General features: G+C 37.0%; 1 protein-coding gene across 1 annotated transcript; it reads left to right on the forward strand.

Moving 5' to 3' along the window:
- The first annotated feature begins 11706 nt into the window (after window positions 1–11706).
- NTS (neurotensin) lies at window positions 11707–22581 on the forward strand. The gene is made up of 4 exons (XM_061125443.1): window positions 11707–11907; window positions 13675–13736; window positions 19541–19765; window positions 22238–22581. Exons 1-4 carry the CDS (start codon window positions 11835–11837, stop codon window positions 22388–22390), a joined length of 513 nt encoding a protein of 170 aa, XP_060981426.1. The 5' UTR covers window positions 11707–11834; the 3' UTR covers window positions 22391–22581.
- The last annotated feature ends 2657 nt before the right edge of the window (window positions 22582–25238 follow it).

The following is a 25238-nucleotide window of genomic DNA, read 5'->3' on the forward strand; positions in this document are numbered from 1 at the left end:
TAAATCACTTCAGTCATGTCTGATACTTTGCAACCCCATGGACTGTAGCCTGCCAGGCTCCTCTGTCCGTGGGATTCTCCAGGCAAGAATACTGAAGTGGGTTGCCAGTCCCTTCTACAGGGGATCTTACCAACCGAGGGATCGAACCCAGATCTCCCACATTGCAGGCAGATTCTTTACCATCTGCATCACCAGGGAAGACCGCAATTATTTTTAGTTTACAGATGATGATACAGGCTCAGAGAATTAAAGTCTAAAGCTACAGGGAGAAAGTTATTGGAATAAGACTAAAACCAGGGAGTGGCAGAATGGTAGATCTTGAGGCTGAATTCAGTACACAGACATTTCAGTTTGCTTGGTATTGCAAAAGAGAAAATTGAAGAAAATATTTGCATTTAAAGATTGTGACATTTCCATAAGAATCTAAAATTTTGGAAAATACTGAAAATATGGATAATTTGCCATTTGGGGTTTATGTTTCCATATGGAAAAAAATCATCTGAAGCTCAGTGTCAAGCAGAAAGTGAATATTAGTTGTTCAGTTGTGTCTGACTCTTTGTCACCACATGGACTGTACCCTGCAAGGCTAATCCATGAGATTCTCCAGGCCAGAATACTGGAGTGGGCTTCCATTCCTTTCTTCAAGGGATCTTCTCGACCCAGGGATTGAACCTGAGTGTCCTGCATTGCAAGTGGATTCTTTACCATCTGAGCCAGCAGGGAAGCCCCGGTATCAAAGAGATGGTCCCCTTAAACAGGACTTAAATAGGACATGTCACCTCCTTGACCCTAAAGGCATTTGAGGCTCCGTGGTAAAGAAACCACCTGCCAATGAAGGAGACAAAGGAGTCTCAGGTTTGATCCCTGAGTTGGGAAGATCCCCTGGAGGAGGAAATGGCAAGCCACTCCAGTATTTTTGCCTGGAAATTCCCATGGACTGAAGAGCTTGGCAGGCTATAGTTCATAGTGTCGCAAAGAGTGGGACATGACTGAGAAGGCATGCACACACCTAATTTATGACCATGTTTTTCTGAATTCAGGGCCAGAGAAGACATAGGGAAAAGGTCATTTTACACTGTGAATGGGGGGACAAAAGATCATATGAGTAAGGAATCTATGACTTAAAAGCTAAAGGATTTGTGTTTACTGAAAGATAGCAACAAAACCTGGTAATGCCCAAAGCAAGATATTATATAAAAGAACAAGACAAAAACCCAAACCTGTCCAAAATAAAAGCCCATTCTACAGTGACTAATACCCACTGGATGCTTTCCAATTTGTTGTGGGGATGCTGTACTGTAACAGAGAGACTCATAGAAGATAAATTAATTTCTCAAAATCACTTGATTGATATTGAAGAATAGCCTTCCTCTGGGATAAGAAGTGAAGTTAAGACTCTATGCAGTCATGACCAATGTGATTAAGAGTTGGAAAACAGAGGAGATTTTTTTAACTCATTTAGAATATCTAGATCTGTATTCCCTTCTCTAAAATTTAAATATAAAACTGCTTATTCATAACAGCCTTTTTTCAGTTGTGACATTCTTTGGCTTCATGAATTAAGACGACACTAAAATATGACCTGATTCCCCAGAGTGCTTGTGTGGTATTTTCGTACTATACATACAAGTGCCTCCACCCAGAGTCCGAAGGGGGAAGTGTCTCCTTTACAGATCACTCACTTCACCTCGCCACAAGCTGTAACCTCACTTAACTTCCTGATTCTTCTTCCATACTTTCTAATTTGCTACCCGGTTGAAACAATTCAATGCATGTAGAGCCACTGAGATGCAACATAGCCCTAATAATGAACCCTGCTTCATAGTAGGCTATATTACATGAAATCAAATTAATTTGGCATAGTACTTGTCACAGAGTAGATTTTCAATAAATAAATTTCAAATTTAATCTTTAGATTACTCTGAGGTCTATAGTATTGGTTATGGTGGCTTTTTCTAGACTCGGAAGAAGAGGATTCTGAGATTATTTTTATGATTATTTATTCATTTGTTTAATATGTGTAAAACATCTAAATCTGGAAAGGGGGAAAAACAAGGCTAAGCTGATGAATTGGAATCAATTTGAAAATAAAATCCAATCTGACTTTTACTAAATGTACTTTTAGGTTAAAAGTATTAGCCAGCCCTTTATTTGGCATAGTATTTTCTATAGCGTGTTAATACAAGATTTTCTTTGACTTGTACTTGGATCCAGCATTAATATTACAAAGATTACTTGTTGCTTTAGAAATGAAAGCCTTGTTCAGTCCTATCCAAGTCCTACTTAATACGTCTCCTTATCCTTATTTAAACTCACTGTGGCCTTAGTTTTTTTAAGCCAACACAATGGGGATAATATTCTATGAACCCTGCTTCATAGTATGTTATGTTACATGAGATCAAATTATTATCACATAGTGTCTATCATAGTGTAGGTTTTCAATAAATGAATTTCAAGTTTAATCTTTATATTACTCTGAGGACCGTGGTATTGGTTACAGTGGCTGTTTCTAGATGCAGAATGCTATATTGTTGGCTCTAGACCTCTGGCTCTAACAACTTGTCCCTCTATATACTTTCTGTACAAATTGACTCACCAAATTGGAAACAGCAACATGAGCCTTTAGGACCACCATGCTCCCACTTTTCCTTAATGATAACTTGCAAAACATTAATTGCAATTAAAAATAACCTGAGGATAGAATTGAAACATGTATATTATCATATGTGAAATAGATCGTCAGTCCAGGTTCAATGCATGAGACAGGGTGCTGGGGCTGGTGCACTGGGATGATCCAGAGGGATGGGATGGGAGGGAGGTGGGAGGGGGGTTCAGGATGGGAAACACATGTACACCCGTGGCGGATTCATGTCAGTGTATGGCAACAACCAGGACAATATTGTAAAGTAATTAGCCTCCAATTAAATTTTTAAAAAATAAATAAAAATAAAAATAACCTTCAAGACTCCCCTGAAGGGAAGCATGCTCTTATATCACCTGACTAAAATTCTCTCCAAAAGAAATTTGCTTCCTGGGTTTCATTGTACACAGACTGCAGAGTGAAAATGTCTTTGTGAGAGATGAAGGAGAAATAGCCACCCTAAAACCATCAGGGATGGGTACTAAGAATATTGTTAGTTCATTAATTCATCCAATTAGCAGTATTTACTGAGTCCCTACTATGGAAAAGCATTATTTCGTGTTCTAATAATATGAAAAATAAGACCAAAAAAAAAAAAAATTCCTGCTTTTATGCACAAAAGACAAAAATAAGTGGTCAAATAAAGACTATAGAGATTGAATCAAGTAGCAGCGGGATAAATTTTAAAATAGTTGCTTCAGTCAACCATTGCCATGAAAATGCTGTATAACAAGCTACCCTAAAACTCAGTTACTTAAATAATTTAATTCTCTGTGTATAGCTGTGAGTTAGTCAGTGTGATCCTGCCTTAGGCTCAGGAAGCTCTGCTTCACCGTTGCAGTTTTGCAAGTTGACTAGTTCTACTCTGCTTGATGTTTCTTCTCATTTTGGGGCAAACCAGGGAAAATTCTTGTGGCAATGGCAGGGAAGCAAGAGGGCAAGTCCCAAGATGCACACTGATATCAAGTCTTTGTTTTCCTTATGTGTACTAATATCTCCTGTCTACTAATATCTCCTTGGCTAAAGCAAGCCTCATGGCCAAAGTCATAGTCAAGAGTGTGAAGTATATTCTACCCACCCTAGGAGGGTGCACAAGATGAGTATTTGCTGAATGAAGGTCACAAAAATTCAGACAGGACTGAGTGACTAACACTTTCAATTTCTTTCTATCTAATTTAAACATTTATTGCAGATCTCTGAAGGAAAATGTTGGCTTCTTTAGGGGAAAGTCAGAAGCCCATTGTGCTTGAAATATACAGACAGAGAGGGAATCAGAGGCCCATTCAGGATAATTAAGGTCACAGTCAGAAGTTCCTCCTAAATACAGCAGGAAACTTTTAGAGGGTTTTAAACAGAGAGTAACAAGAATAGATTTACCTAAGAAAGAAAGAAAACAAAAACAGCAAAAAACAACAAAAAACTTCTCTGGATGGTGACTAGATTGAAATGGATTAAGACTGTTGGTAGGTGGACTATGTAAGTGACTCTTACTGCGGCCCAGAGGAGCAGGGCTGGCTCAGGCCTGAATGGTGATAAGAAGATGGTAGCTTGGAGCTGAATGGTGATGATGGAGTCAGGGGAAGGACTGGGACTTGGAATACATTTGTGTGGCAGACCTGCACCCTAGGGAGATCTGATAACTTGGAAGTGACGGGGGCACGGAAATTGTAAATGACTTCCAGTTTTTGGATCTGTGCAATTCAGTGAATGATGGTTCTAGTTGCTGAAATGGGGAACACTAAGGGAGGAGAATATTTTTAGAAAGGTGTTTGAAGGATTCAAAAGTCTTATTTTGGGCATGCCATGGCCTCAGGTGGAAACCCTGACACCCTGGAAACAGAAGCAAGTCTGTCTGAAGGCCCTTGACTGGACACCGAGTCCTGGAGTGGGACTTATCTTCTTGGGCCAGCGGAGGGTCAAGGGCAGGAGTGCCCTTTGTGAAGGGTCACAAGGGCAGCACCTGTGCATCGCCGGTGGTGCTCAGCTACCCTGACTTCGAGGTCCTCCAGGAAGCCTCCCTCATCCTGCAAGACCAGGAGTCCTCCCAGTGTCCCCTCATTTCTCTTCATCACACTGGAATGGAACTCACCTGTTCATCTCCCCTGCATGCTAAGTCACTTCAGTCATGTCTGACTCTTTGAAACCCCAGGGGCTGTAGCCCACCAGGCTCCACTGTTCTTGGGGTTCTCCAGGCAAGAATCCTGGAGTGGGTTGCCTTACCCTCCTACTGGGGATCTTCATGGCCCAGGGATTGAACCCGAGTCTCTTGGATCTCCTGCAATGGCAGGTGAGTTCTTCACCACTAGTGCCATCTGAGAAGCCCTCAGCTCCCCTACTAGAATAAAAACCCTATGATGGGTGATAGGAACCATGCTGTCTTGCCCACCAGTTGTAGCCTTGGCAACTAACACAATGCCTGGCACACAGAAGACACTCGAATAGACACACAATTCATGAACTTTGGAGTCAACAGCTCAGGGAGACTTGGCGAAAGAAGGGCTTGTGGAGGAAACTTCTGCAGCTTCAGCGTTTTCCCATTCCTGCTCCCCTGCCTGCTCCCAAAGCTGTCATCCTCCTGCCTCAGGGTCTTTGTGCTTTATTCAGAAGACACTTTAGTCAAAATTACACTAGCAGAAATGAATTGATACCCCACTGACAGTTTGGTGAGGATTAAATGAGGTCACACAGAAAGCAATTTAGCATAACGGGGCTGTGGTAAGCCCTCAATGAGTGAATGTACTGCTGCGGCTCACTCAGTCCTGCCTGACTCTTTGTGACCCCCACGGACTGTAGCGCACCAGGCCTCTTTGTCCATGGGGTTTTCCAGGCAAGAATACTGAAGTGGGTTGCCATTTCCTCCTCCAGGGGATCTTCCTGACCCAGGGATCGAACCGGCATGTCTTGCATCCCTGCACTGGCAGGCGGATTATTTACTACTGAGGCACCTGGGAAGCATGCAAGTAAATGTAAACCCCTATTAATTCTGAAGGTGACTTCTTGCTTTTCAAGACACAATTCCCTTGTTCCTATCACTCTGTCCCTTTCTCTAGCAACAGAATTAACCCCCTTGTCATCTGTGTCCTAGGCCTCTTTCTTATGTGTGTACTATTACAGTACCTCTCACACTGTATTAAAATGACTAGTTTAGGGGATACTTGCACACCTCATGACCTGTGATCAGAGCACTCTCCCTATTACAAGACTCCTCCATTCACTGTAATAATTGCTCTCAATAAAGTCTCTCCTAACCTCAAAAAAAAAAAAAAAAAAAAAAAAGAAGTTGTCTTTTGGACAGCAAGTATACTTTAAGTAGAACTGCTGAAGATGTGATTAGATATGCAATTTGAGAAGTTGGAGAAGCAAATTGAGGGGATATTAGGGAATAGATAGGATTCACAACCATGAGATTTAACAAGATCAGCAGGGAAAGAATCTAAGATGAAAAAAATAGTAAGACCAAGGAGTAGTAATAATATAGACCATTATGTCCCAAATTGAGTGTCTAATATCATCTTCAGATAAAGAAGAAAAAAGTCACTGAATCTGCTTCTGCTAAATGGGGACTCAAGTACTTTTGTTCAGTTTTGTGTGTTACAGGTGATACAGAAATCTTCTTAGATTTTATAATAAAAAAAAAGAGAGAAATGCTTTTCTTTAAAATAAAACTCATTCATCTCATTTTTACTCAAAATAATTATACTCTAATTTGTAAAACTAAAAAAAAAAAAAAAAAGAACAAGAAGAAGAAGAAGATTGTTAAGAGCTTTTCCTGTAATTCTTTCATTTTGATCTTGTCAGGCGAGAGCATTCTCCTTGTTCTGTCTCATCTCAACAAAGATTTGGAGTGATGGACATTAAAGCCCTCAGTATGTCATAGCTCTCGGGTCTTGGACAGACCATGTTATAGCTCTCAGGTCTCGAAAAGACTGTGCTATAGCTCTTAGACAGATCAGGGCTACAGCTCTGTGTTACAGCTCAATTTTATTTAGAAAATAGCAGGAAAATCCATCCTTGAGGTGTGAGGGCATGCCGACCCAAAGACACAAAGAGAAGAGAGTGGGGGAGCCTGCCAGTGCATGGGGGAGAGAGACCCCCGGCCCTTCAGCTCCTCTTTTTATATGTTTTTTTCTCCCCTGGGCCTGCCTTATGTAAATTGGGCTAGCCAGGAGTGCTGTTTGTTCTACCTGAGGTCCTCACTCTGGTCCTCGGACCTTCCTTTGTTCTATTTTCATGGGCTTTTCCCTTCCTTGTCTTTTAGCCACCGCCTGGACTCCTGTTTCCTATTCTAACTACCTAACAATCTTACTCAAAAAGAGGGCTTATAAGGACAATTGCTGGAGCATCACATATAGAGGGGAGTGATTTTTGTGGACATATCAATGTTTTCTCTGATATGAGAAATGAGATTATGTGAGATCAGCAGAAACTACAATATGGAAAATCCTTAGTCAAATATGGCAACTCATTAACATGTGAATCCCAGGCAAAGCTTGTGTTATAATTGGAGTTCAAGTTGCAAAATATGCTTTGGCTGCAGAACTCCATCGTCAAGTTTTCCAAGTTAATTACCTCTACGGATGCAAGAGCACAGACAGGAAGAGCCAAGGGGAAAGAAGCTGGGAATTTACAGGGATTACGGGCAAAGCATGATTACACATAGGTTGGAAAATTGAACATTTGGTTTACATTTACCTAACTCTCCAAGGACTGGATTATACCTGCTTTGTGTGTACTACAGTAAATGTGGGTGTGGGTCTGTGAATGCATTTAATTGTCTGTTTGTTTAGAAAATGGACCTTAACGGAACAGAAAAATCAATTGAGTTTACAAAGAGATTGGCATCATTGTTTGTTCAGAGGAATCACAGTTCCAGTTTCAAACCAGAGACTCACTTAGAGGAATGGAGTAAACCCGCAATTTATTCACTCAACTGGTGAATGCACATGATCCCAGGTTGTATTTCTTAAATATACTTTTAAAGTTGACTTCCCCAGTCAGGGAGGACAATAATGACTAGAGTGAAGTCTGAGAGGATTGACCTCATTATTAAAGACTCATATCAAATATTAAGATTAGTGATAACAAGAGCTCTCAGCCATTGAAATTAGAGATGTAGCTGAAAGAAATGTCACAAAAGGAAACATGGGAGAACAAGTTAGAAATTCAAAATAATCAGTATTTCCATTCAACTTAGTGATTACGTATTGAGCACTCACAGTTTGTAAACCTTGGAAGAAGGGAACATATAATAATGTGTGAGCATCCATTTTTTCTAGAAGTTTACAGTTGAGTGTGTGTGCTTACTTGCTCAGTTGAGTCTGATTCCTTGTGATCTCATGAACTGTAGCCCGCCAGTCTCCTCTGTCTATGGGATTCTCCAGGCAAGAATACTGGAGAGGATTTTTGGTCCCCTCTCCAGAGGATCTTCCCAATCCAGGGATCAAACCCGGGTCTCCTGGCATCTCCTCAGATTCTTTACCATCTGAGCCACCAGTGAAGGCCTATTACAGTTGTGGGGGAGGGAAACATTTTTCTTTCCCTCTACCCTTCCAGGTTTTCATTGAGATCCCCATCCCCACCCTCTGCACCACAGTAACTGATTAACAAACAAAATTTTAATACCAGGCACACTTCCTTATACATGGGAGATACCCAGGAAAACTGAGCTGCTCCCAAAAATGGTCCAAGCCACCACAATAAATATCATCCTCAGCTGAAAGCAAAAGAGAGATGTTGGGAAGGGGCTTGGGGAAGGCCTGTTAATGGGAGATTATCAGGGAAAGCACAGTAAACCAGGGTATAATTGTTATGCAATTGGTGCCTTCTCCACTGGGGAGGGTTTTCAGAGGTTCAGTCATCCTTCCCTTCCAGGCATAGTTTAGAGAGGAAATTAACCTTACAAATGGAGATTCTCCTTATTAAAGTAAAGGTCCCTTAAAAACGGGGTAACTTCTCAGTTTTCAGAGCTTCCCTTGTCTCAGCTGTGTCTTAAAAATAACCAGCTCAAGATAATCAACACAGCAAAGAGGCATATTTTGGGAGTGTAAATTCTGCTTCCCTTCGCAGTTGACCACAAACAGCTAGCAGAAACTGGAAGGAGTAGAAACAGATGAGACTTTCAGGATTCAAACTTGGAAAAGTTTACTTTGATAAGGTCATAAAATGCAGCCTTTTTAAAATGAAAGATAATGTCGGAAAGTGAGAGACAGAGAGGTCGTAGAGAAGAAGGAAGGAAGATTCCAGATGGTAGAAATACTACAGGGTAAATTTTAGGTACTAAAGTATAAAAAGGTCCGAGAGTCCAGGAAGCTCTTTGTAAATGGGTTACTGGACCTCCAAAGGTAGAGGAAGAAATCACCGGAAACTGAAGAAACACTGTTTATTAAACAGTTCCTGAGCTTTCCCATCTCCAGATTAAATATGTTTACAGAACACTCTTTGCAGTTGCCAATCCTTCAGGCATTTCTGTTGATTTTTAAAAATCAATAATCAACTAATACAGGTCTGAATTAAGTCACAGGAGAAACTCAGAAATCTACCTACAGTAGAGATGTTATCATCTGTGCTTAGTCGCTCAGTCGTTTCTGACTCTTTGAGACCCCATGGACTATAATCCACCAGGCTCCTCTGCCCATAGAATTTTCCAGGCAAGAATACTGGAGTGGGTTGCCATTTCTTATTCCAAGGGATCTTCCGAACCCAGGGATTGAACCCACATCTCTTGCATTGGCAGGCAGATTCTTTTACCACTAGTGCCACCTGGAAAGCCCCTTAAACCTATATGGATAAACCTATGGAAATGACGTTCCACTTCAGTATTCTTGCCTGGAGAATCCCATAGACAGAGGAGCCTGGTGGGCTACAGTCCATGGGGTAGCAAAGAGTTGGACATGATTGAAGTGACTTAGCATTCAAGTATGCATGCATTCAGATAAATAGATAAAACCTGTTTTCAAGATCAGATAATGTTTATCTACATCATAATTTTACTATAAAAGTCACACACCTTCTTTTCCCCACAAAGAAAAATAGTGTATATAATCTATTTGAGTTTGAATCATTTGACATTTGTTTACACATTTCCCCCAATTCTTCTAGATTTATCATATTTAAAATAATTTCTACACTGACAGCTAATATTAAAGTGGTACATTTAAAACAAATTGAATTCCCATTATCCGTTCTCCTCCTTTTTCATCTAACTAATTAGGGATAAATTTTGCCAACATTTCCCTGAGCCTCATGTATTAAAGAAATCAGTTGAGATAAATAGGAATCACACTTACTTTTTACAATCTGGCTGCTATCACACATTTGAAAAGATTAGGTTTTATATTTGTAAGTCAGAAGCTCAGAAAATGACTAATTTAAATGTGATGCAAAGAATATACAATTTCTTGATATATTTATTGAAGTGCCCTTAAAGTATTCTGTCACAAAGATGCTCTAACAGTGAGAAGAAAGTAAGCATAATGCTCAGAATTCTAATATGATCAGTTAAGTGAAAAGAAAGCTTTTCAGACCTATATTGCGCCCCCTAGTGGCGGGAAAGCCAAACGTTAGAGTACATATTTCACATTTCTTTGCTAATTAATTACACTGTATACACAAAACTTTCCTAAAGTGAGTCATGTTCAATGCTGTGTGGCATGTAGGCCTGTAAAACAAACTAAAAGTAGTAAAAATATCAGCCATTGTTAAATTCCTAAACATTAAACTACATGAATGACTATTTTAAATTATTATTTAAAGATGGAAATTAGTCCCTCTTCTTACGTGTAGGGTAAAATAGAGTAGCCAACCCCATAGACATATACTATAGGGAATAAATCAACTCTCTGTATTAATCAAGACTTCTTTTCTCGACTGTTACTATCTGATAGGTTTCAGAAGTGAGCAAGTCTCAGACCTTTTAACCTCAAATATTCACATTTCTAACAGCACCATCTTTTCAGATCATATCATATATCCTGAAATACTTAATGAAAGAAGAAAACTTCACTCCAAAAAACATTTTGAGCAATTTTCTACTGAGAACCCCAAGAGGGAACGAGTGTCACTGTAACTCATATGAAGACGCTGTCTTAGAAACAAGACCAGTGGACAGTGGTTATTTAGAATTGTCTCCTTTCCAGAAGCGCAGTCTCATTTTTGTGACTGCCACGGGGGAAGAGATCTGATACAATGGTGAGAGCCAGTGAGAAGAGGGTTACAGACTGCACGGGATGTGGCAGCAAGAATGAACGTAAAAGGCGCAGAGCAATGCAGACAGAAAGAGAGGAAAGTATCAGGAAACAGGAGTCAGTGATGCAGCAATACATATTTCTGCCTGCTAACACATAAATGATTTATAGTTGGATTTTGTAAACATGACACTATTTTTCTGAAACATTCAACCATAAGTCAGCATATGTAATTCAATCATCCTTCCAGTTACTTATATAGATTTTACGATTTGTTAGGAAATAATACTCTTAGAGCTACTAGTCTCCCTTAAAATTGGTTTTCTCTCCTTTCTCTAAATTCTCGTGCTTAACATAGTATTATAACTGCTCCTCTGCTTATCTTCGACCTCCTTTCTTCTTCCAGCATATTGGCAACAGTATACAGCAGAACTATATTAGTCCTGAAACCACAAAACATTTGTTCAAAAGAATCCTAACTCTTTAACAACTTCCTAACCTAAGGAATTACTGACTTTAGGCATTCATTCTGGAGATTTTGCTCACATTAGAAATAACAGATCTTATGCTTCACAAAATCAGAATGACAACTTTTTAGAGTCAGAGAATGAGAGGAAATGGGGGAAATAATAGTACTGGAAGTTCTTTTCCAATATTCCCTATATGGAATTGCTTTTGAATGACTCCTTCGGTGCGTCATTAATCTGGAGCAGCAGTGGCAATTAGGGAAGATGTCACTGATCCTGGAGGTTCAGAAGTGGGGGTGAGGTGTGAGGGGACAAAGGAAAAGGGGAGGAGGAAGTGGGGTGGGGTGGAGATGAAGGGTACATCCTGAAGAGATAATCTCTCTATACTTATGACATCATCTCCTGCTTATATATATAGGGAATGGTCACAGCATCTCTCATAGTTCAGTACTTCCAAAGTCAGCTGAAGGCAGGAGGAAGTGCTAGAGAGCCCCCTTCAGCCTGTCCTGACGTTTATGAACTTGGCTTGCTAGAAGGCTCAAGATGATGGCAGGAATGAAAATCCAGCTGGTGTGCATGATACTCCTGGCTTTCAGCTCCTGGAGTCTGTGCTCAGGTAAGCTCAGCTGCATTTCACAACTCCCTGAAATGATTTCTTTTTCCGTTTTTGCAATGTATTGTTCCTAATGCTAATGTATCTGGGGAGAAGAGTTTCTCCCTTATTCTGATTTGCTTTTTAGTGGTAGAAACTGATATTTTCTTTCTCTGTCTTTATGATCGCAAGAACTGAAAATTTTCCTTTCCCTTTTAAAATTTGCTAGGTAGTAAAAGGGATTTCAATGAGACACTTCATGCTCCTGTTTGCAATGTAATCACTGGGGGAAAAAAATATGTAAAACTTAAATCAAGCTGATCTAGTGAAAAGTACAGAAGTGGTGCTGTCAAAATGCAAACTCATAATTCAAACTGATTCTATTTGAAATGTTTCATCTCATCTTCATTCATTCTCTTAAGACATGGTGGCTTCTCCCCATCAAAAATTATTTTCTTCATAGTGTGTGGATTAAGTTAAAATGAATATTGATGTTTAATGAATCAACTGAATAAAGCATTATTTGTAGAAAATGATCTCTAGGAAAACACAAAAAAATGCCAAGCTCTTTTAAGAATATATTTTAAGTAACTTTTTTCTGTGACAAGTAGACATATTACAAACTTCACTATTTTCTTGCATGTCATTTAAGTTAATACATAATGTAACTAGAATAATATCATTCTTATATTGATAAAAATTATTTCCCTATAGAGTATTTTGCATGTGATAATTAAGAAGAAATCATACATTGCTAAATATCTATCAATAGCTTACCTTGAAAATAAATTTCAAATTTTAGAGAGCAATATGAAATATAATGATTGCAATATGCTCCAACTAATGTTTGAAAAATAACTGAATGATCACATCAAGGTGAAAAAAAAACAAGGGATAAGGGTAGCAAAAACCATTTAACCTGTTTTATACTGTAATGTCATAAATATGACACTGAAATGTTAAATTCAAATTCCTGCTCTGATTTTCATTATAGTGTCCTGTAACTTTATTTCTATTACCTTATGTATTTTCCAAATTTTTCTTCTCTGTGAAATATTCCTTAGTGGAAACTGAAAGGATGTTCTAAAAGATATCAGAAGTCCATTTTCAACACTCTTGTACATGTATTGGTGGACATCTCTACTTTTGCTTAAATAATTTTTTAATAACCTGTGATAAAATTGTCAAGTATACATAATTCTAAATCCTTGTAGTTTAATATAGAGAAAAGTAGAGTAGAGTTTAAGCAGTTTAATATAGAGAAACAAATCTTTCAAAGTGTGTTTTGTAAAATAGCATCTCAAATAAAACAAATCTCAGTGTCTTTCTTATTCCAAAATTATCAATAAGTAACTTCCTTTGGTTTTGTCTTTTAAAAAATGTCTTGTACTTACCTTTTCATTATGTTGCTTTGAAAATAACAATATATATATACTCTACCTATGTAAACTACTGCCAATAAAAATTAACCAGCATATTTGATGACATCTTTGTAGTATAATCACATTTTATTATCCTGAGATTTAGAGATTAAACAACTCCAAATCATTGAGAGCTCTCTTGGCATAAAATCATGTGCCTATTTTCTTAAAAGTGCTTCTATTGTTCTATTCTGTTGGCCTAAAATAAAACTGTATTGCTTTTTAAAAAAATATTAATATAAGGAGAATAAATACATAGTAAAGACAATAAACTTCTAAAACAAAGTTTTTTGAGATTAATCTTACGTATCCAAGTTATATTATATGATATGTGGTTACATAGTAAACATGTGGTTTTGATTTTACTCAGATTCAGAAGAGGAGATGAAAGCGTTAGAAACAGATTTATTGACCAATATGCATACATCAAAGGTAACTTTTTCTTTCTTTCTAAACCAAAGACTGAAAAACATATGAACTCTTGTTATAAACATGGTGTCCTTTTCCTATATTAATAGCTTCCCATTGAGACTGAAAAGCTCATTGGGAGGCATTTCCTTCTCAGGGAAACTTTTCCTTAAGTTCAAAGGACTTAAAGGTATCGATGTGACAGGGACAGAAGTTTGGTGATATCAATCACTACATTGCAAATTTAATTAAGTAGTCACATATTATTTATGTGGAAATCCTTTCTCCATTTCAATCACATTGTATATGATGAAAGATACAGACTTCAAGTTAAACACATAAATGAAAATTAAGTGACATTTTTGCCTTTTGTTTTGATATTGGGGAGAGTGAAATGGAGTTCCTAAATTAAGAATGAAAGTTCGTGAAATCCGTAAAAGAGATGTGACAGGAAGTAAAGAGCAAAGATAAGCAAACAGCAACCTGGAGATCTAAGCCTGCAAGTGTGACTTGTGAACAATTTGATCTTAAGCAAGGGGGTTAGTTAACAGTGCTTGCCTTTGTGTCCTCATTTTTAAATGTTGGGGTGGGAGTTTATGATCTCCTGGTCGTTGTTGATTAGTTGCTAAGTCATGTCCAATTCTTTTGCAACCCATAGGCTGTGGCCTGTAGGCTCTTCTGTCCATGAGGTTTCCCGGGCAAGAATCCTGGAGTGGGACATTTACATGAAGTCCTCCTCTGGATTTAAATTCTCCCCATAACAGAAATGTTATTGGAACCTGCTTATTGTTTGTATTGAATCAGATAAAACTTTGTACTGGACCTTATTATTCCTCTCTTGGGATCTTGAAAGCAAGGTTTTTAGACTCCAGCCTATACCTAAGAATAAAACTCAATTAGAATATACCCAGGTACCACGCTACTATACAATTTTGATTTACCCAGAATGAAATAATCAGAATATATCTAAATGTAGGGTTAGAGAACAGGGTTCCCAACCAAAGGATGTTTCTCAACAAAACAAAACAAAAAATCAAAAACATATTTTGAAGTGAGGCAGTCACCCTGTGTAATCACTGTGGTAACACGGGTCCCCAAGTTGAGGACTCCAGATTCCACAGATGCTGTGATAAGAAAGTAGGTGTTCAGAATTCCTCCTGCCACCTCAGGTCTTCCCTAATTAGATGATGAAAGATATACTGGGCAGATATCCAGGGCAATACCGCTAGCATATAAGTAGAATTATGTTCAATAGTGGATGTGAAGGGGAAATACCCATTTGTGTGTGTGTTTAAGAGTGTGAGGCATTATTATCTGAAAGCTAACAGACATATTTTCTACTATGGTCCTTAAAAGACATTTGGGTATTTCCACAATTGCCCAGATCTATAAAAGTTGAACACATTGAAACCAAATTCTACCATAACTTGTTAGACTTCCTATCACAAATGATCAAATTTTATTTAGTCATTAAAACTCAGTGACCAAGTATATTTAACTTTAAGAAAATGGACCCTTTGTTTAATATTCAATCAGAATATCCATGACTACAATCACTTCAACTCATAAATAGAAGAGAAGTCAATAGTCTTATTTGAATAATGAAGCAGATTAGTATGCCTTAGTGTCTTGGTAGGGATTTTACCTTTATGATTTCAAGTTTAAATTGATAAATAAAGGTCCTAAGTAATCTCCAAAATGTGTTATGGTTTGGGGAGTGCTAGCTACTTTGCAAAAATGTGGGAGTGTTTATGATTCCTTCCCTGATGAAGATACTGCAAGGGAAAAGCAACCAGTATATGGTGTGGTTTAGTTTTATTCTTCAGAAAAATACATAGCAAAAGTGTAGACACAATTATATATTTCTCTTTTATTCAGTTATTGAATATATCTCTAAAACAGATCATGAAAGAAAATTTGAATCCCATTGCCTCTTTGAAATAAGTAAAATACAGACTACTATGAGGAAGCACTCAGAAGCATAATTATCCCAGTTTTGGTGCTAAAATGGGAACAAAAAGCTCATTTCTTGCTTTGTACAAAACTACTACCACTTACTTCTCTCTGATTCAATTCATGTTTGGTGTAGGTATTCTATGCAAATAAAAACTCTAACCTTTGACCATTTTAAGCTAATTACTGTATTTCAATTTTTAAAAGGACAGTATTATTAATACTATTTATTAATTAGTAATAATATTAATAATTCCATTATTAAAAGCTTCCAAAAACTCCAGCTTTCTTCCTTCCACTCTAAAGGTAAAATATGTGAGCAGTTTCAATTTTAAAGTAAAACTGTTTAGACACTAAAATGTAGCAACAGAAAGTCAAGAGAAATGGCAAAGTTTGAAGAGAAGTGGAAGATAAAGGATTTTTTCTCACAATACAATTCTCTTCATTACCAATCCTAGTGCTTCGGTATAGTTTTATTAATAAAGAGAACTATCTGCAATATGTAGAAAGGTCAAGTTCAACTCCAAAGACAACAAAGACAAGTGTGGATTTACAGCCAAGGAGCAGGGCTGGAGTGGGGGGAGGGAGATCAGTGTATGGAAAATTACTAAAAGGAACCTCTAAATATAGGAGGATTCTTGCTAGACTGCTCAGCAGAATTCTAGGATGATCAGATACCAACAGTGAGGCATTTTTATGAACTTGACTCTGAAGGATTCTTGCTAAAATTGGACTCAGTTGGATGAAGGACAAAGACCAAGTTCGGGACCTCATCAGAAAGAGGGTTCAGGGGAGCCTGACTCAGATTTCATCAAAGAGAGAGTCTTTGTCATTTTCTTGAGTAAACTATTTAAACCTCATAAGAAATGTTCTCAAATATCAATGCGTGTCTATTTAGATACTGTATGGTCCAAAGCGCTCTCTCTGCTGTGCTTCCAGAGTGTGACAGGGGCTAAGGTGATATTAAATAGTACTGCTAAGTGATATCGTGACTGTTTTAACTGGCAGAAGAGAGCAAGATGCTTTATTGTTTTCTCAACCAAAAATTAATCAGACAACACAAGTCCTGACAAATAATTTATGAATAAAGCATTCTGTGGCTAATTAGTTTGAGGAGCATTGGATATTATGTTGGCACCATTGAAAAGTTGGCTTCCCTGGGGGTTCAGATGGTAAAGAATGTGCTTTCAATGCAGGAGACCTGGGTCCGATCCCTGCGTAGGGAAGATCCCCTGGAGAAGGGAATGGCTACCCACTCCAGTATTCTTGCCTGGAGAAGTCCATGGACAGAGGAGCCTGACTGGCTGCAGTCCATGGGGCTGCAAACAGTCAGACATGACTGAATGACTAACATATACACATACTGAAAAGTTTTAATGAATATTTGCAAGCAAAAAATTCTGGGGATACTAAATTCAAGAAGCTTTTAAGTTTCCTTTAAACTCAAGTTTTCCAATTTACATGACAGCAAAACTCCTTTTTAAAAACAGTGAGTACAAAGCTAGTGTTTTAAGGAAAATATTCAGATGATCTCTAAAGAGCTTTCTGAATATAAAATTTTAGCATTGCCTTAATTGTCAAGACATAAGGTGTTGCTGCCATGGAATGAAGTATGTTGCCTCTTAAGTTTCCCATGGCAGAAAAATTGAAGCAACGGGCTAATAATCATGTTCCATGGGCACAGTTGAAAGGATTTCCAAACTGGTTGAAAACATTATAGTGAATATCTTTGTAGTTAGAGGTTTTCATGTCCCTAGGATAAAATCTTAATCAAAGGGTACGCACATTTACAATTTTAATACATATAGCTAAAAACACTTTTCAAGAAGTTATTGCAAGGTTTACTCAAACCAACAAATATTTACAAGAAAAAGTATTGTTTCTCCATATCCTCATAAGTACATCGAGTGTACTTATACTTTTAGGATCCTTGATTTGCTAGTAGACAAGCTGAACGTCATTCCACATATTTCTATGACATATTTCTTCTTTGATGAGTGATTCTGTGCCTGTCTGCTCATATTATTTGCCTGAGGTTTAATATTTTTTATGGAGTATTCCCCAGTTTCTTTTTGAAGAGCTCCTCCTGTGTTAAGTATATCAGCGTTTTGTGACAGCTTTTACATTATAACTTGCTTTTGATTTTAGTTCAGGCTGTTAGTTTTCTAGAGATAATTTACAAACTTATGTATGTAAAATTATCTTTTTCTTTATGGGTTCTGGTTTGGCTATTTGCTTAACAATATTTTTCCAAATTTATAAAATAAATTCTATATATTTACATATTTTTATTTTTACTCATATTTAATCCATCTGGATATTGTTAGACAATAATATATCAATAAAAGTTATAACTAGATCTAAACCCAGATTTCCCCTGAGCCAACTGTCTCAAGGACTTCAAATGCAGACTTTGCTATATGCTTTTCAATCATATGGACTTGGATCAAATTTTGGACATTATATTCTCTTTTGAGTTTAATATTTATTCTTGCTCTATTGATTTACTCTTTAATTCAGTCCAGTTCAGTTCAGTCGCTCAGTTGTGTCCGACTCTTTGTGAACCCATGGACTGCAGCACACCAGGCTTCCCTGTCCATCACCAACTCCCAGTTTACTCAAACTCACGTCCATTGAGTCGATGATGCATCCAACCATCTCATCCTCTGTCGTCCCCTTCTCCTCCCACCTTCAATCTTTACCAGCATCAGGGTCTTTTCAAATGAGTCAGTTCTTCGCATCAAGTAGCCAAAGTATTAGAGTTTCAGTTTCAACATCAGTCCTTCCAATGAATATTCAGGACTGATTTCCTTTAGGATTGACTGGTTGGATCTCCTCGCAGTCCAAGGGACTCTCAAGAGTCTTCTCCAACACCACAGTTCAAAAGCATCAATTCTTCGGTGCTCAACTTTTTTGATTACTCTTTGATTACTACAGCTTTAAGATATCTTTCGATATCTGGCAGAGTAAGTCCTCCCTCATGACCTTTCTTTTCCTAAATTTTCTTGGTTCTCACACATTCATACTTCGAAATTAACTTCATAATTATTTCCATCACTCCCTCTTCTTCCAGTTTCCCCATATTTTCCAGATTGGTACATTGATTTGCAATTGCACTGCATTTGGAGAATAATTCAGAGAGAATTGGCACCAATAGAATCAATACTAATGTTTTTGAGTCTTCTTATCACAGCTTTGTGTTCATTACAAAAATTTTTTATATTCCTTAGAAAAAAATTATGCTTTCCTTCATCTGTGTCCTTTGAGGTTTATTAATTCTTATGTTATTTCACATTTAATTTCTCCTAAAATTGGCAAATGAGAAGGTTGTTTACTATGGTAATAATGATTTCATACAGGGTCTTATTAGAAAAGGATAGTTATTTTAGAAAATATTATAATTTTCAGATAAATAAATTAGTCAGCTTTGATGCTACCTATGACAACTATTAATGTGTGGAATAGATTTGTGGTCTCACAATACTATAATTGCCATATTTATTAGTATCATCATAGTTGCTGTTCCATTAGACACTAACCTGAAGTATAAAAAGAGAGTGGTATTTTAATATTTTCACCTGTGATGTATACATATATATTTATGCATTTCTACTTACTGTAATTTCTATTTTCTTTCTTTCTGTGCTTGTGTATGTGTGTGTTTATGTGTGTTAGCTTTATTGCCTTTGTTAAATAGAGGATATGAAGTATTTGGAGCTATTCAATTTTGTGATATGAAGTTACTAAGTTAATAACAGTGTTAGGTTAGAGTAACAGTTAGGTCCTAAAAGGTAATGGCTTAGCACAGTAGAAATTTATTTCTAACTCATACAACACAAGGTTAATTACAACAGCTATTTCTTTCTACATTTCAGATCAGTAAGGCAAGTGTTCCCTCTTGGAAAATGAGCCTGCTGAATGTCTGCAGTCTTATAAATAACCTGAACAGCCAAGCTGAGGAAACAGGAGAGTTTCATGAGGAGGAGCTTATTACAAGAAGGAAATTTCCTGCTGCCTTAGATGGCTTTAGCTTGGAAGCAATGTTGACGATACACCAGCTCCGAAAAATCTGTCACAGCAGGGCCTTTCAACATTGGGAGGTAAAACAAAAGCAAAATATGAATATGATTATGGTTATACTAGTTAACTCTCATTTATACTGATTGTTTTAATCCTGATAATTATCATAACAGGAAGACTTACGAATATTAAGGAAGAATAAACCATGTGTTGAGGTTAACATTCCTTCAGATCTTCAAAGTGTTTTGCAAATATTTGAAGTTGAGCAAAATATCTTTTCTTTGGTCTCTAAGGGGGGATCTATCTTAAGGCAGATTTGATCCACATGCTTTTATTGTGGAAGGCGTGCTTAGGCAACTTTTGGTGCTGCTGGTGGTGGTGGCATACCGAAGAAATTTAGGAAACTCAAAATGTTTTCTTAGAAACACTCAGTCCTGTGTGTTTGTTTATAAATAAACACAGAACACAAAAGATTTCATTTGTATTTGAAAATATTAGGTAAATAAAACTGGAATGATAAGAATATATATTTGTATATTTCCATTTATACTTCTTTTTCTATTTTAATTGAATGTGTGGATTATGGATTTCAATCATCCTTAGAAGCTGAATTAGATTCACTATGGCTAATAAAGCCAAATTTCACTATACAGAACTACAACGAAGGAATGGATGTATATTATACACCACATGTGTAAAATAGATATCTAGTGGAAACTGTTATATAACACGGGGAGCCCAGCCAGTGCTCTGTGATGACCTAGAGGGGTGGGATGGGGGTGGGTGGGACGGAGGTTCTAAAGGGAGGGGATGTATGTATATACTCATGGCTGATTTGCATTGTTGTATGGCAGAAACCAATACAAAATCATAAAGCAATTCTCCAATTAAAAATTTAAAAATGAAATTAAAATTTTTAAAAATACTACACTGGTGACTCACCACCTTTGGTTTGAAAATACTTGAAGGAGAAAAGGCAGATGAAAATGCTTTAAGAAAATTTATAATTTTCCCAACAACGGAAACATTTTTTTCAGATTAACCCCTAAGAGAAATTTACTTCATGTTTCATATTCAGGGTTTACACCAACATTGGGGATCTGAGGGTGCCTTTCCTGCTAATATAACCATCTCTATCACACTATCACAGAGATACCCTGTAGAAAAGAAGAAATGCAGTGCAGAACTTCTAGAATTTATTCTAGCTTGTAAACCAAAAAAAAAAATTTTCCAGATTAAAATAAAATGAAAAAACTGGTTTTAATTTTTCTTGCTGGACTCTTTATCCTCTAATTCCAATTCCAGTTAAATGATTTTCTCTTTAAACTATTATGTCAGTAAAACATGGAAAATTGGGAAATGTCAATTATGTGCTGTTTATTCAGAAAATAAAAAACCTTAATAAACTATAATACACAAAAATCAGGTGCACATAAGATGAAAACTTTTGCTATTTGAAATGTTATAGAGTGATTTAAATGAAATGATAATATTATTCAGAGTGTGGTACAAGTAATTACAGACTATGTGCACAGAGAAACAAAAGATTAAGAAACTAGATTGTCTGACAGTAGCTGTTTTTCCTTCTCTGAAATTGAATAGCTGTGGGCTGAAATAAAGTATTTGTGATATGATTCAAGGCATACAGACTATGATTAAAAACAGTCTCCTATTAGTACTAGTTATAGTCACCCCAAAGTTTAGACGATCACAAATATGAATATAATTCTTATCTTGAGCATTAGCATTGACTTGTTTAAAAATTTTTTGTAAATCATGTGCAAAACTCTGGGAAGAGTTTCTAAATATTTTATGCTGGTTGAACATTTTGAATCAGAGCAGTACTATCTGAAAAGGTGTTTGGAACTAATTTTAGAATATAGCATGTTCAATGAGATTCTACAAAGATTCTACATGAAGATTAACTCCCTTGAGTTTTTGAATGTGAACTTGATTTTAATGATTAATTAAAGCAGCACAAACAAAAGATCTTTAACACTTAAACAGAGCTTTCACATGTTAATTCTAAAACAGCTGAGCAAGTAGGCAGAACAAGCATTCCTCTCTCTATGACTGAGAAATGGATCTCTAGAATGGCTTTCAATTCAAATCATTAACAATGGAATATAAATTTCTATTGACCTTTGAGGCCAAACTTGGTTCACTAAATTCAAATCTCTATATTTGTTGTGATTTATGATATATTTCCATCTTTTGATCTATCATACATTGAAGAAAAACTGAAAGTAACATTAAGTGCATTTTTTTTTTTCATTTGGAGGTATTAATATGGCCTTGACAAATTAAAAAAAAAGTTTAAAGCTAGCTTGATGAACTAGGGAGAACACTGAACAGAGAATCAAAAAATCATGTTTTCATCCTCTGATCCACCTGATATCTACCTGTCCTTAAGCAAAACACTTAATTGCTATGAACCACATCATCCACATATGTCTTACTGTCTGAATGCAAATGAGATAAAAGGTAGATGAAACACTGAAATGGAAGACTTTATGCATGTAAGTTTGATTCATATTCTGTCTATCTTGCAGTTGATTCAGGAAGACATTCTTGATGCTGGAAATGACAAAAATGAAAAGGAAGAAGTGATAAAGAGAAAAATTCCTTACATTCTGAAACGGCAGCTCTATGAAAATAAACCCAGAAGACCCTACATACTCAAAAGAGGTTCTTACTACTACTGAGAGGATAAATACTTTATTTACATGTGATTGTGATTTCTTTTAATGAAATATCAAATTATATTTGTGTGGAAATGTGACAGCACAATCGTTTTGTCTCTTCTACAGTTGTGGTTTATTAGATGTGATTTTTTTCCCACATTACTATAAATTGGACTAAATGTTTTAAAATAAATCTAGATCTTGAGCATGAAGTGTTGTGTATAATTGGAGTAGATGTTAATTAAGTCACATAGAATGTTTTGTCATTTTGCAAAGTACTTAATGGGTTGTCGAAACAGTTAAAATTTTTGCCATTCTAAACCAAATTAAAAGAGATTAGAACAGTTGTACTGCAAAGTCTAGCCTACCTGTCATTAACCCAGAACAAAGTAATACCTGTTTTATTATTTGAATGTTTTATTGAACTGAAACACATGCTCTTTTCCAAGACTCACTCATTAATCTCAGCTGTGGGGAAGGTAATAGAAGTAAAATAGGACCATCTTCAAAGAATGATTAATGGATTATTGTTAATTATGCTTATCTTAATGAATGATCTTAGACTGAATTTGCTTTTCTGTTAAATGAACTTAACAGCTAATAAAAAGACAACAGCCATCAGAACTATGCTTCTTTGCAAATTTACTTCCATTAGAATAGTTACCCTTATCCACTTTCCCCCCTCACATTCAGTAAAAGATAGCTTTATTTTTAACCTCACTGTGGAATTTGTGTGACTAATATGTTTCCCACTTAGGAGAACATTTTTGAGGCAAAAGGAATACTTTAAATAACTCCTCATAAATTTCCTTTAAGACTGTAGTTATGGTCTCGTAAACCCTCATAGTCCTCTCAACCCACCATTAACAGTGGTCTCCTAGACTCCTGCTTTGACAGGAGACCTATGAGGACCTCTATTTACAGCACTGCAACCAAGTCCCATAGTCATCTATGAAGGAAGATAACCAGGTTTTGAGTTATTCTGGAATTAAGGAGTTTTGAGAAGTCTATGTCCTTTAGTTGAGAGCACTCCCTGCTGTAGGCTAAACTCCACTTAGTAGGGTTTAAGTGTAATCCACCAATCTCTGAGTTTTTTTCTGGGAAAATCATGATTTCTCATAACCACCTCCCTAGCATCTTTTACAATCCTATCAGCTTCAACATTAAAAAGTGTCCAAGGAGCTGATCCTAAAAAGGAAACTATTCCATAGTGATTAAGAGTGTCCACTCTGGAGTCGGAATGCCCAGATTCAGCCCCACTGTTCACTAGTAATCTTGTACACCTCTCTGTTCCCCTCAGCTACAAAATGTCAGATCTGGGTGAGGGTAAAGTGGTCTGATATGGCATAAAATGCTTAGAACAGTGCCTGGAATATATTAACCACACTACATTTAACAGTTCTTCTAGCCACTTTCATACGGGTTTTCCTTTCTCCTTCAAAAAACCACAGAGCATAACACAATTTCATGGTTTAACCCTTGGCATTTTGAACAACGGCTGCTCTCCTATTACTTGCTTCATTCATTATCCAAGAGGAGTTTCACCTACATGGGCAAAATCCCTCCACAATCGCCCCCCTCAGTCCCTGACATCTTCACTTCCAATAATAAACGTTTTAACCATTTCATCTCATCCCATCATTTCCACAGTCATACTATAGAACTTACACTCTCAATAAATTCAACTTCTCCAAAAATCTCAATTTCAAACACTCTGCTCCCTCTATCCATGTCATCTTCTCTTTTCAGTTCATATAATCTATGATTCTCACTCTACCATTTATGATCTCCCTTAATCTATTGCCCACCTCTGTTCACTTTTCAACTAGGAATCACACTCTCACTTTGCACTTTACTAAGTTTAGATTCTATCATCCAAAACAAAAATCACTATCTTACTATACTCAACATCCTGTCCTTCTACCTTATATGAGCCTGTGGAAACACCATTAGTTAAACTGAAATCTCCCGTTGATTCTGACCTTACCTGAGAAGCTGAACATAGCTGGAGAAAAAACCCCCAACTTGTTGAACAGACACACCTAAAATCTGTGATCCCAAATCTCAAGTGGGTCCTTAGTACTGCCCAAATATCCCTATTTCATTTGCCTGATAAATTTTGCCTCTAATTTTCTCTCCTGGTTGTTTTATATCTTATCTTTTTCCTTGAATTGCAACTCTCTTCCTTCTCCTCACATTTGTCAGATGCCTTTCTAATGATCTCACCTAAAATTCAAAGCAATAAGGAGAAAATTATATCATTTCCCTACAACTGAATGTAACAATCCCCTAGCATTTACCCTTCGTTCCATTTCAATGGAGGAACTGTCTCTTCTCTTCTGAGGTTCACTGCTTCATTTCTGCTTGTCAGTAAATGGTCCTACCACCTGCTGAGGTAAAAAAAAATCTAGTCATAATTCTTAACTCTTCTCTGTAACACGCCACCACCCAAGTGGCTCAGAGGTAAAGAATCTGCCTGCCAAGCAGGAGACATAGGTTTAATCCCTGGGTTGGGAAGATCCCTGGAGAAGGAAATGGCAACCCACTCCAGTATTCTTTCCTGGACAAACCCATGTTCAGAAGAGCCTAGTGGGCTATAGTCCATGGGGTCTCAAAGAGTCAGACACGACTTTGTGATTGAGCATGCACTCACACTCTAATACAAACCTGGGATTTCATCTATTAAGAACTTTTGCTGGCTTTGCATTCAAAAAGACATCTCAAATCTGTCTGCTTCTTGCCACATCATTCATCATTATTGCTGTAATTTGCAGAATTCCCCCTCTCGCAGGACTGTGACAATTTCTTCCTAGACACTTTCTCACTGTCTTTCTATTTATCTACATCCATATAGCTGAACAAGGTTTTA

The sequence above is a fragment of the Dama dama genome, chromosome 3 (assembly GCF_033118175.1).
Source record: "Dama dama isolate Ldn47 chromosome 3, ASM3311817v1, whole genome shotgun sequence".
Classification (NCBI taxonomy): domain Eukaryota; kingdom Metazoa; phylum Chordata; class Mammalia; order Artiodactyla; family Cervidae; genus Dama; species Dama dama.

Bases quoted from the DNA above. Each gene is read 5' to 3' on its own strand.
- NTS (XM_061125443.1), top strand. From the start codon at position 11,835: ATGATGGCAGGAATGAAAATCCAGCTGGTGTGCATGATACTCCTGGCT. The intron at 13,737-19,540 runs GTAACTTTTTCT...TCTACATTTCAG, and splicing joins CCAATATGCATACATCAAAG to ATCAGTAAGGCAAGTGTTCC. The intron at 19,766-22,237 runs GTAAAACAAAAG...TCTATCTTGCAG, and splicing joins GGGCCTTTCAACATTGGGAG to TTGATTCAGGAAGACATTCT.